General features: G+C 37.9%; 1 protein-coding gene across 1 annotated transcript; it reads left to right on the plus strand.

The window, feature by feature from the left end:
- The first annotated feature begins 1,497 nt into the window (after positions 1-1,497).
- Positions 1,498-13,583, plus strand: LOC106540958 (2'-5'-oligoadenylate synthase 1A). Its single transcript, XM_087715748.1, has 9 exons — positions 1,498-1,564; positions 1,858-2,023; positions 6,612-6,798; positions 7,765-7,955; positions 10,637-10,797; positions 10,923-11,047; positions 11,254-11,443; positions 11,804-12,013; positions 12,664-13,583. Exons 2-9 carry the CDS (start codon positions 1,859-1,861, stop codon positions 12,818-12,820), a joined length of 1,386 nt encoding a protein of 461 aa, XP_087571874.1. The 5' UTR covers positions 1,498-1,564; position 1,858; the 3' UTR covers positions 12,821-13,583.
- Positions 13,584-13,632: the final 49 nt, after the last annotated feature.

A 13,632-nucleotide genomic window follows, 5' to 3' on the forward strand; every position in this document is an offset into this window, starting at 1 on the left:
TGGGTATTGTTGACAAGAGGAACTGATGTAATTATTATTTAATACTATATGATACTGGCTATGTATAGTATACATGTGATTTTATGTTATGAAAATGGAAATAAAAAAAATATTTTAAATAAAAGAACTTCTCCCAAATGGCTTTATAAAGTAGTATGGGTCTCTTTTCTTTGATGTAATTATCAAATTGCCTTACATTGTGATAAACTTGCATAGATAATCGAAAAATCCAAAAAATCAAATTTTCATATACATGTGGCAAAAAAACAACAACACCAACTCTTCCTATTCTGGGCAAGACTGGACAGAATTCCTCCTTTTGGTATCTTCTTACAATGAATGACATCAATATTCACATTAGTCTGGGCAATATAAAAATATTTTACTTGCTATCTCAAGCAGCTGAATTCAAGACTCAGAGAGGAATGATTTCCCTGCTCCCTTGTTCTTATGCTTCTGGTTCTGATTCTATCACCAGCCTTTATCCAGCCCAGCATTCTAGGGTCTGAGAATTCTCAGCTGACCAGTGTTCTGTACTCAATGACATCTTAAAAATCATCCTGACTTAAAGCAGATAGTAGAAGCCTGAGGTTTTCTGAACACCTGAAATTTTAACAAAACTCTCACAGATTAATGTTTAATATGCTCATTCAGAGTACTTGAAGTCCTGAAGGGCAGCCCTGGAATCATACAGGCCGTGATGTGGGAGGCGGGCGAATGATCTGGTCTGGCAATAAGGCAGTAACTAGGTTCGTGTATCAGACTTAATGTACAATATGGCTTGATTTATTTGGAGTTAGCATGTTGTGTGAGCCTGGCCACATTGAACACTCCAAATTATTTTTTATTATTAACATTGGCTAAAAATATTAATATTCTCTACATAATTCTAGGCAATTCATATCATCTGAACAAACAATAACATGTGTATATCTACCCAAGTGGATGATTTGTTCGTCAGGCCATGACTTAACCAAAGTATGGCTTACTTAGTATACATTGTTTAAGGCTGCAGAAGTAGACTAAGAGAAAGAGATCACATTCCTGTTTTCTTCTTATCTTAATTTACAGAATCAATTTTTTTACTTGTAACTTGCCTAACAAAACAAACCGAGCTGCCAGCTTCTTCACACTGCAATCAAATCATTTATGTGGTGGGAATATGGGAGAAAAACACACCCAATAATTGGTGATAATGCATTGCCCACATCTCCAAAACTTCAATTTGCATATTATTCAAAATATCTGGAATTTGACAATAAATAAATAATATGGACTAAGGTCTCATATCAAACTCTTCTTCCAGGCACTGTAAAATGTGCAAGAGCCCTAAAGGAGCTGCAATGCACACTGCATGTTTATAGCTATTATTGCAATGCTATTAGAGCCAAGTTTATTATGAAGCCAAATTCCCAAGTCTCTTACTAAGGTAGCATAAACTACAACACCCACAATTCCAAGCCAGTGGGGGTGGTACAGAAATGATTTGGCCAGCTGGCAGTGTAACTGGGCAATAATGAAACAAACACACTTGCATGAAATAAGGACACAATGGCTTTAGCAAGTAAGATTTCTTTTTGACAGAAAATGTCTCCTTTCCAATTGTCCTTTTAAACCAGGGACACAAAAATGAATCTGTAAAAGAAATCAGCACTCTTTAAAAAAAATAGTTTAGGATTCTAGATAGTTTCACTGTTTCCAAGCTGATCAGAACTGAATCAGTTTGATTCTAAATATGAAGACTATCTGACATCTTTGGAAATTTGTTCAGATTTGGTTGCTCTTGTGCATATAGGAGATATATTATTGTACTGTATTATGATCAAAAGTAAAAGCATGGTTCTGTGTTTTTTACAGGATGTGGGGTGTAAAACAGAAGTCATATAACTGTGAGAGATGTGGGAATGACTTTGTTAGCCGTGCAGCTCTGAGGTATCATTTTCATGCTAAACATCTTGGGAAGGTTCATTGTGAAACATGCAGTGTAGAGATTTTATGTGGGGCTCCTTCACGTGATTCAAAGGTAAGCTGGAAGATATTACTTTATTCATTCTTAGTTACTGTAAGTTCTTTTTCTGCTGTTGTCACTGAATGACTTTATTAAGTACTGTATCTATCTGGAAGTGCTCTTTTGGAGTGAGGATGGGTGGGAAGGCAGCATCAGAATACTATTGTACTAGGAGCACATTAAACCCAAATTGAAAGATCAGGATTGTTTGGTTGCTTTCTAAGCATCATTGATTTAACCTGGGAAGCTGCCTATGAAAATATGAACCAGTAAACAACCTCCGACTCATTAAGTCATTATTTCAGAGATATTTCTTACTTAAAGAGAAAAACGGAATGATCAAGGGCAAAACAAATAGTGGGAATAGGAGAAACCTCTGACTTCCTGCCAGCTTGGCTGCAGTTGATCACTCTCTGGCAGTTGATGATGGGTAGGACCAATCGACCGAGCCTCTGGAGGGTTAGGGTAGGATTAGTCTACCTAGTCATATAGTAGCATAGTGCACAAAATTATCTGCTACAATATCCTACCTGTCAATGACTACTTCAGCTTAAACAGCAACGATACATGAGCTCACAATATCATGTTTTTCTGAAAATAAGACGGGGTCTTATTTTCTTTTGACTGCCAAAATAAGCACTTGGCCTTATTTTTGGGGAAGTCTTTAGTATTTTTGAGGTGCAGGAGGTGACGAGTGTGGTCACCTCATGGCTGCTGCTGTGTTGCAATATTTTCAGGGAGGGCTTATTTTGGGGGGAGGGCTTATTTTAACCCATGCACTCAAAAGTCTGATTGAGTTTATTATCCAGGGAAGTCTTATTTTCAGGGAAACAGGGTAGATACAAACTTAATGAAACCACTCCAAACTTGATTGCAGAAAATACGACTTCAGCAACAGAATAGTCATTGTCTGGAATGCTCTACCTGACTCTGTTATTTCGTCCCCAAACCCCCAGAACTTTAACCTTAGACTGTCTACTGTTGACCTCACCCCATTCCTAAGTGATCTGTAAGGGGCGTGCATAAGCACACCAATATGCCTACCATCCCTGTCCTACTGTCCCCCACTTATTAGTATCCATTTCCTGTATTCATAATCATGTTTATACTTATATCTGTTATCTTACACATGCCTGACAAAATAAGTAAATTAAATTAAATTTCCAATGGCCAGAGGGGCCAGTTTACTTGGAAGTCTAGGATAGGACCAGTCTACTGGAAATTCAGATGGTATTGAAACTACCACAAATTTGCTCAATTTCAATCCCTTGAGTGTCACGGGTCCCAGATTTTGGATGTATACCATAAGTTAACTTATTTGAGGTACCTTGGTTAAAAAAAATGGTTGCCCTCTTTCACAGTTAAGAGTTGTAGATACAAGAGCTTTAGTAGTATATGGATTGAGGCATTTTCAGGTCAACACTAGAAGCCTACAAATTCCCTTGTTTTCATTTTTAGGTATACAGGAGATAAAGTTCCCTCAAGCTTTCCATTTCCATCTGAATTATCCTTCTCCCTTTTGTAGTAATAGTCTAAGTATATTTATTACTTTTATCTACTTTGAGGAGCATAAGAAAAAGGATGAAATATCATTGGTATGAATTAAGGAGTGAATGAATCAATGAATGAATTAAGGGAGGAAGCTACACTAGAATCACCCAAATAATCTCTGTGGCTAGGAATGTACATTTGTGTCTTTAGTTATATACTTATGTGCTTTATGCCCTTTCCTGAATATATGAGATAAGATAGTTACTCCACTTTCATTTTATTGTAATGCAGTACATATGGGGATATCCTTATGCTTACTGCAAAAGCTGCAGATACTACTGAATGAGATGGCCAAGTGGCTGAGCAAACCATTTGTCAGCATACAAATTGCATGCCATTGAAGCATAGAATTCTCAGGCTGGAAATGCACCTACAGTCACCAACAATGCCTATTTAGCCTTACATTTCCAGTGGAGCATCCACCATGTCGTTACTTTTAAAGCCCTTCATGGTATCGGACCTGGGTACTTGAGAGACCGCCTCTTGCCAATTACCTCCCTAAGACCTATCAGATCCCACAGATTAGGCCTCCTCCGAATTCCATCTGCCAGCCAGTGTCAACTGGCAACACCCCGGGGGAGGGCCTTCTCTGTGGCTGCTCCGGCCCTCTGGAATGATCTCCCCGTTGAGATCCGGACCCTCACCACCCTTCCGGCTTTCCGCAAAGCCATTAAGACCTGGTTGTTCCGGCAGGCCTGGGGCTGATGAAATTCCAGCCCCACTTGAATGTTACGACTATTGTGGTATTTTAATCTGTCTGTCTTTTTATTTTTATCTGTATCCCCTCCCCTTTTTGGTTGTTAGCCGCCCTGAGTCTCTTGGGAATAGGGCGGCATACAAATTGAATAAACTACAACTACTACTACATGTCCTGAGGCAGCTTTCTGGATTGTTGAACAGCTATTATAATTAGGATTTTTTTTTACCTGATGCCCAACTGATATCTGTTTCCTTGTAATTTAGATCTTCCTTGTAATTTAGATTTTAATACTGTTTTCCTTTACAAAAACTCTGGCTCATCTTCTTTAAGGCTCTACATCAGATGCTTGAAAACAGCTATGATCTATCTCCGCAGTCTTAACCTTTTTCAGACTAAATATACTCAACAACTTCCTGCTCCTGATACATTTTTCCTTCCAGGCCCCTGATCATTTTTGCTTCATCTCTTCTAATCACATTCTAATTAACAATGTCTTTCATAAAATGTGATTTCAATATTCTAAGTTTGGACATTGCTGAATAAAAAGGAATAATGATTTCTTGTCATCTTGACTATATACTTATACTTATTATTACTATTATTACTATTCTTATTTGAAGCTGTCTCAAAGTTTTGGCTCATGTTTACCTTGTGATCTAGTTAGACACCCAGAACCTTTCTATGTGTATTGTTACCAATATGGTTCCACCATCCTACACTTAGACCTTTGATTTTTCCAAACCACTTTTGAAGATAGGAACAATAATTGTTTTTCACAGATTAACTTTAATTTTAGAAATCATGGGCATTATAGTCACTTTCCATGTTTCCTCAAATGTTGAAGAAAGCAACTTTGAGACATCTGTAAGCTCCTTAGTAGTCTCTTTGTTTACCTTGATTATCATTCTTGCCCTAATGTTACTGGTCCCATCCCCTAGAGAGCTACATCTGGTGGGATCCAGAAGAAGGGCCTTCTCTGTAGTGGCTCCCTCTCTCTGGAACATAATTCCCCCAGAGATTAGAATGGCCCTCACTCTAACACTCTTTCAGAAGTCGCTGAAGATGTGGCTCTACCAGCAGTCCTGGGGAACCCAGAGTGGAATGGGGCCTATTAAAATGGCTTGTATAAATGTGTGTTGTTGCCAGGATGGGGGTTTATGAGGTTATTATTTTATTATTATTTTATTATTATTCTTTTTATTTCTTTTATAGATTGTTTTTATATCTGTGTAAATCACCTTGAGTTGCCATGTGCAAGTAGGCGGCAATATAATTTTAAAAAATAAATAAATAATTAAAAAAGTAAATAAATAAAATTGTGCTACTAAGATTTGTTTGAATACAGATACCCTACAACATAGCACTAAGTGGCCCCCTTTTGGGTGGCGGGCTGACTACAAGCTGCAGAGAGAAACATAGTAAGAATATAATATTCTCAGGTGTTCAAGGCTATTTCAACAGTTTGGTTTCCCCCTCTTTGGGGGGAGGATATGTTAAGGGATGGAATGGTATGTTAAGTCTTTCAAAAGCTTTAAGCACTCAATGCAGGTTGAAAATTCTAAATCTGGGTCAAAATCAGGGAATTTGCCTTCCTGGAGAGACATTTAAAATGCGAAATGTGTGTCTTAAACATTGTGATCTTCTGATTACAGTGTGGTAAAAGTATATTGTAGAACAGAAAAAAAGACAAAAAAGAAGAATCAAAATGATCAAAGGGCTTTCCAGCGAGATAGGATTACAACATTTTCAGGGGTTTGGGCAATAAATGGTTGGAAGGAGTCTTAATAAAGTTACATAAAATTATATGCCATATGGAGAAAGTAGATGAAAAATGGAGCTTTCTTGTCTCCTAATGACTAAATACATTCATGGAAGTTATATGGTGGAAAATTTGAAACAGATTGAATAATTTATTTCTTCATATTATAAGATTCATCTACTCTTTGTTCCCAAATAAAGTGATGGAACTGTTTTGGAGGACGGCAAAGATCAGCAGATCCATTCACGGGTTTGTAAAGCAAAGCAAACCTGCAATTTCACTTATTGACAGATTTGCTTAATGACTGAGCAAATGGTCAAACTTATGGTCAGTACATGAGGACTAGATGTAATTCCAGTTGATACCTGCTGCCTAGGAGGAGAAGATAATGTGTCTGTGTAAAATTTGGAAGCTTCCCATGAGTGTCTGGTTGGCTACTGTAGAAACAGAATGTTAGCCTTCCATGGTTTTCAATCTACCTCAATAAAATTTAATTTTTTGTTATGCTTTCTGTTCCTCAAATTATGAATTTCCTTGACCCTGATCCAGGTGATTCAGTATTAATTCACTCATACAGTTAATTTGTTTAACAGGCTGAGCATGAAGTGGTTCTTGTGAACAATCAAAGGAGTTGCTGGAATATGACACTGAGAAGGGAAACAAAATTTGTCGCCATGGGAACAGCCACATCTTGTCGAATGTGCTGCAAGCAGTTTGGATCAGTCCATGCCAGGGAACACCATGAGAAACAGAAGCACCACTTTACAGCCAATAAAAGAGGTGATATTTTTATTTTGAATTTTCGCTCTGAGAGCTTTCATGGCTGAAGGTCTGTGTGATTTCATTTCTAGTTTTTAAAGTTGCCCCAGATGTTGCATTTTCCTACAAAAAGGTATGCAAATTATGACCTTCCAAAGTCACTACAAAAGTTACCATGAAATTATAATATTTAGTACAACAACAAGACAAACTATTAAACATATGGTATTCATGTTCTGTCAGGCCCAAAGACCAAATAAAGCACACAGAGTTTCTTCTGAGCAGTTTCCTTTATTGTTCCTCATCAATAGACAGAATCTTGCCAAGCTAAAGCAAACTATTGCACCGTACTCTGAAAACTTCTAGAATGAAGCTATTTTGATCAGGGGTTGGTTCTGGCAGAGACTACTGCCGGTTCGCTCAGGGACGCACTGTACACGCATGCACAGTACAACTAAAACTGCTCTGTGCATGCGCAGAAACAAAAAACAAGATGGCGCTGCCATAGGCGCCACCAGGTGAACCACTTTGGGTGTGTGGCAGGCCTGGGTCACTGCCGGTTCCAGTGACCCAGGCCAACAAGCTATTGCTAGTTCAGCCAAACTGTATGAACTGGTCCGAACCGGTAGGAATCCACCCCTGATTTTGATCCTGTTCCTCCCAACCACACTACCTAAACTTTGCTGTCTTTTGATCCTCTGGAATGCAGCCCCTCCCTCCTGGAACCCAGACAACATCCCACCACTTGTTTGATGTATTGACAACTCTGTACATTGGCTGTGTAACAATTTCCAATGACCATCATTTAATGAGTGACCATTTTCTCATACTCTGATGTATCTCCACTTTTTTTCTTAGAAATCTGTTAGGGTACTGATGGTAGCCGTAAGCTTCAAAGGTATTACTAATCCAATGCAGAATAGTCATGAATAATAAGTTAAGAAAACTTGTAATTTGTTGTGATTTTTATTTTTTATTTTGGTACAGCTCAAATGGCCACTAACTTTAAGCCTGAAAGCTTCTTGGAATATACAACACCAATGGAGATAAATACATTTGTGAAAAAAAACCTCAGACCCATTTTGGGTCCACTAAAGCTAGCCTGTACATCAGAAGTTGAAGGCATTATTACATTTATCAAAGAAATTTTTCCATTGCCAATAACTTCCATTATCAAGGTATTTATATCCCCTATGCATTTGTCTTGAGACTGGACACAAAAGTACATTCTCATCCCCTATGAAAAAGTTCTCTTTTTAAATCTGTCATTCTATATTTTACTAATTGTCCACATAATTGGATTAGTAGCTTTGTGTGCAAAATATATACATTAGTTTCTCATTAGTATCATCCATTTCATATTTTCTCTCAGGAGTAATGCTTTGCAGTGAGACTGTTATAGGAGGACTCAATTTACTTAGAGAAATGTGTGCATTTGCCCCTTGGATAGAGATTTTGCCCAGAATATTTTAGTATGGTATTATTATCATCTGATGGAAAATGTGGATATTCTGTAAATTCCCAATCTGTGGCCCTTTCATCAAATTCTATTGCAATAGCCTGGCTCTTTCAATCTCATGAGATTTAAAGCAAGGACAATCTTGCCTGTCTGTGCCAATGTGGCTGTGACTGAAGTGAATATGGGACCTGAATAATTCCTTCTTTAACATTCAGATAAGATGCCAACAGAGGTGATATTCAGACGGTTCAGACTGGTTCAGGTGAATTGATAGCGGAGATCATGGGTAGACTTGCACACATATCCCCGGCGCTATGCCATCCTATTTAGCCACATTTTATACAGGCGCATGCGCGTAAGGCACACACACAAGCAAAGTACCTGCGTGAAGCCTGGCCTAATATGCGAAGGTGCACGTGCATGCAAAATGTGTGCGCGGGGGTGGCGCAAACCAGTGGTAAAAAATAAGTGAAACCCACCACTGACGCCAACCCTGGATATGACTTATTATGGTAAAAGTTAAGAATTAGGCAATATCTCATGGGAAGCAGTATATACATTTTTGAATAAAATACAGCTTCTGCATCCTTTGAATCACTATTGCTTTGTGAACTTTTGAGGTCTGTGGTGTCTAATTCAATCAAGTGTTTTAAGGTTTTTTCATACATTATATTCTTCATCTTAATCTCTGTTTAAGGAAAAGAGCATGTGGAATTGATTTGAGCAAATGCATTCCATTCACATGTATTCCAGTGAGCTATTATGCATATGGAAGCAAAATGAACGCATGGATGGGCATTATGCAAGACAGCTATATTGTATGTATTTCTGTAAGAACCAATGCAACTGATAAAGCAGATGATAGTCTTGCATCTCCAGGCAATTCATTTTATGGATCAATGATACATGAGGATATGTCCTGGAAATATGCCACATTTCATTAAGTAAAGCTTCATAGTTAATTATCCTGTTCTATGGTGGTAAAGTCCATGCATAACTAATGCATTTAGCCAACACTCAGTGGTAAAATCAAGATTCAGAAGATGGCAAAAGGCCAGACTGAGAGGAACAGTGAGACCTGGACATCCAATACAGATCCAGAATTCAGGAGAATGGGGCTAACGGGATTGTGGTCAGATAATTGGATTCAAGGAACTTTCTTTAAGTCCTAACCATGACCAACAAATCTATACCAAAGTAATATCTTGATTAGATTAGACCAACTAGCAAGGTTCCACATTTCAAAAAATTCTTCATCAAGGAAAATTGTTAGAAATGCAGAAAAATGGGGGAGGGCTAAAGAAAAAATATGTGGCAATATAGAGTAAATTATATTGTATCAAACTTTAATGTTAGACTAAGCTACTGAAGTATCTCCGGGCATATAAATTGAGATTTATTAAGTACATGAGTGGTGTTGGGTTACACACGGAAAAGCAAATAGTAACTGATCTCTTTCAAAAAGCAAAGTAAAAAAAAATATTAGCTGTTCAAACCGAAATTGTTTTCCAATCTCCATGAGATATTCAGATGCTTTGATAGATGAATCAACAAAGAAATTTACATACACAAGATTTATATAATTCAAGATGTTGCTCTATATTAAAAATTAAGTGAATTCCGAGAGAATATGTCTTCTTAATGACAAGAAGGCATATTCCCTCAAAATATAAATCTAGCATAAGGGGTAGAAAATGGTCCATTTCTATAGTATAAATAATTGCAAACAAAACTTGACAGTCTCTAGATATCCTGTGCTATGACTAGGACAATTGTCAAAAACAAAAAAAAAGGCAATAAACCTGTATAAGACTTATTCAGTTAGAGCAGGGGTGTCAAATTCATGTCATCATGGCGGCGTCACGTGATGTATCACAACTTTCCCTAAACCAGGCATGGGTGTGGCCAGCATGTGACACATTGGCCTGCGGGCAGCGAGTCTGACACCCCTGAGTTAGAGTCATTCACATGATGTACAGCAATTGTCTGTAAAGCTAGTGACTAAATCTTTGGCATCTGCATGATACACCATAGTGGTTTGCAATGGTCTAATTTGGATATCCCCAGTTTTAAGTTTCCTCTTTCTTTTAGAGTTGAGATGAGATAAAGTTCCTTCGTTGGGGATGATAGTAAAGAAAAACAATCCCCTTCATATTTGATCTCTGCTCTTAGAGTAATCATGTTCTTAAAGGCACTTAGACATATGGCACTAACTACTTTTGTGAAGGTTCAATAATCCTTTCGATAAGCAGCTTACCGTGATGCACCTGTTTTCCACTAATAGCCTAAGATACTGCAAGTGTGCAGCTGGTATTTCTGTTTTGTGGTTAAAGCATTCAATAGAATGTGAGTTAAAATCAAGTATTAACCATCTTTTTTGGGTAATATTCCATGCAACAGGGTGGTTCATATGTAAAAGGAACGGACACCCAAGACTTTTCTGATGTGGACATAGTTCTTTTTAGCAAAGCTTTTGCCAGTATAGAAGACTGCCAAAGGACAACTCCAGAGGTCATAGAAGAGTTAGGAAATGCCCTGATAAAATCCTCATGGACAAGGAGGTTTGAACTTATATTTGTTTCATGTTTTTTGCTTTCTACTTTGATTCTCCCCACCCTCCCCTAATGTACAGTAAAGCTGTTATATTAAAGTCTCATTATATTTTTTACTTTCTTCCTCTTTTAAGGTTAGTCATGCAGAAACACACAAAGTTTTCCTTGAGGTTCTATTTTAAGTGTTATAAAAATCACCATGGCCACTCATTTGACATCATGCCTTGCTATGACATGTTTGCATCTGTGTTATCAACAGGTAAGGTGTGGCTACTATTCGGAAAAGCGGTACTTCTTTTTGTCACCAAAACATCACTACTGGGAGTTCCACATTAGTATTTAGATTTAGATTGATAAAATATTTCCTGGTGCTCACAATTTGTAAGGTTTGGTTTTGGTTAAGATCTAAAGGTACAGTAGGTCAAAGCTGCATCATTAGTCTTATAGATTGCTTGGTGTTAACAGGTCCAAAAGAGAGTTTTTATCACAAGCTGTACCTCTGCAATGATGATGATAAGATCCAGCTGTATTCCATGGCCTTATTGAAATACCAAGTTGAATTTGTAAAAGCATCAACAGAAACGGTGAAGGACTTCATACGTTTAATGAAGCACTGGTTCAAAACTTCATTTGCTGAACCAACCAAAGAAAATAAGTACGTTGCTAGCATCTAAAGTTCACATTTTTTAGATCTTCGTATTGTCGTGTTTCCCAGCTTTATAATGGGAAGCACCTCTAACACAGTAGAGAAGCAGTTTACAGATTTTTATATTTTTTTTCCATATCTTTTCCAGCTCCACATAATGGCTAATTTGTAAATTAGAAAACATAAATCAAAAGCTTGGTGGCAACAGGGGAAATATGAAAAAAAAAAACCCACAAATCTTCCTATGCAAGGAACAGTTAACAAATTAAAAGTTAAAAACAAAATGACATATTGTTCTTGGTTTTTAGCATTTTGACTTTTACTATTAACCATTTCTTGCAATTGAAACTTCTCTTTCTGTGCATTTAGGTTTCGCAGGCTTCCTTCCTCCTATACAATTGAACTGATCACCATTTACGTCTGGGAACTGGCTGGAAAGCCCATCTTTTTCAGCTTTGTACAGGGGATGAGAGCTGTCCTGAAGCTTTTGACTCAGTATCAAGAGATAAGCATCACATGGCACAGACACTACAGACCAAATTTTCCAATTTTTCAGAAGATGTTTTTGAAGCAAAGCAGGTAATTAAGGCTTCTGCATATTTGACTGTTCCTCATTTATAGACCAGTCTAGAAAAGAGGAAGGACTGGGCTTGTGATCTTTTCTATGTCAGCAGTGTCAAACTTGATTTCTTTGAGGGCTGCATCAGGATTCCATTTGACCTCGAGGGGGGGTGCAGGGCAGGCATGGCCAGCTTGACATCACTTGTGTCGGGGTGCCTGTGGTGGCCCAAGTGCTCTGCCAGTGAAAATGGGCTCCTGCTTCCAGGGCAGCCCCATGGGCCAGATCTAAGCACCCCACGGGCCAGATTTGGCCCTCAGGCCGTGAGATTGATACCCCTGTTCTATGCTCTCATTAGTGTATGGCTGCTGTTTCACTTATGGAGCATGTCTGCTTGCTCTATATTTCTGGGTTTTGCTCCAGACACATTTTAATAGAATTAAGTTATTGCTGCAGAAGGCAATACTGTACCAAAGCAATGGCACATGAGAGTGAAGATTTGTGAAAGGGATGAGCAGGGAGAGTTGGGAGTCTAGACTGGATGAGAGGGGATGTATGCATATGTGTAAACATTAGGAGTAGATGGACTCAAGTGTCTTGTCGCATGGCATATTTGAATGCCCAATAAGTAAATATCACCTGCCAATATGGGATATTTTCTTTCTCTTAGGCCATTTGTGCTGGATCCTGTTAACCCAACCTTCAATGTGGGTGAAAATAGCAATGCTTGGGATGAAGTAGCCCATGTGGCCAGACAGAGTCTCCTCAAGCCCCTCTTCAATGGCATAGCAGCAAAGGAGCCTTGGCTTTTTACAAACAACTGGTGAACTCAAGTAGATCTTTATTACAATCAGCAAGGACTTCTACTGCTAGGAGAAAACCACCATATGAAAATGAAATTTACAGATGAAGAGCCATGACACATATATATTTTATTTTCAATTTCCTCCCCGTTTCAAGAATACAGTAGGAGGGCAGCTGGTGAATCAGAGGAGCTGACATTAACTGTGACATTTTTTTCTATTCCACTCTCCATATCCACAAACATGCAGCCAGTTTTTGTTTCTGCAACATTCCACCCCATGTTTCTAAGATAAACATAGGTTTAGATTTGGTAAGATAAGAAATGTCAAGAGGAAAAAATTTAGTTTGAAAGCAACTGGCAACATTGGATGCAAATCAATGGGCCTGACTGCTTAGAGATTTCAGAAAACTCATATTTTATGTCTAAAATAAAATCAGATGAAAGAAGCCTTAAAATAAGTTTTTATGCCCCAGAGAAATAAACAATCACAGTATGTCTCTTTTTTCTGTGGTTTACATGTATGCAAAACATTCATTTGCTTTATTTTCTGAGAAGAGTTCAAACACTTTATTTTACAGAATTACTGTCCAAATTCTACAGATGAGGATGATCAAACAGAATGCATTAATGAAATACACAACAGCCATTTTTAATGTGATGGTTCCTTCATTTGCCCATTCTTGTAATTCTGTATAGACAATGGATCTTACTTTAATGCTAAAATAATTTGCTGTAGCACAAGGATGACAACTACAGATGAACATTAAAAAAAATCACCCTATTTACTTGGTATCCTACTACCATTTTGTGGCAATGTTGTGAATATAAGGTTAT

This window comes from Thamnophis sirtalis, unplaced genomic scaffold (genome assembly GCF_051295495.1).
Source record: "Thamnophis sirtalis isolate CommonGarterSnake01/CBP01778 unplaced genomic scaffold, rThaSir2_p1.2 scaffold_5, whole genome shotgun sequence".
In the NCBI taxonomy this organism is placed as follows: Eukaryota; Metazoa; Chordata; class Lepidosauria; order Squamata; family Natricidae; genus Thamnophis; species Thamnophis sirtalis.

Excerpts from the sequence above, each read along its gene's own strand:
- LOC106540958 (XM_087715748.1), top strand. The coding sequence starts at position 1,859 with ATGTGGGGTGTAAAACAGAAGTCATATAACTGTGAGAGATGTGGGAAT. Across the intron at positions 11,048-11,253 it reads TGCATCTGTGTTATCAACAG|GTCCAAAAGAGAGTTTTTAT; the intron begins GTAAGGTGTGGC and ends TGGTGTTAACAG. Across the intron at positions 12,014-12,663 it reads ATGTTTTTGAAGCAAAGCAG|GCCATTTGTGCTGGATCCTG; the intron begins GTAATTAAGGCT and ends TCTTTCTCTTAG.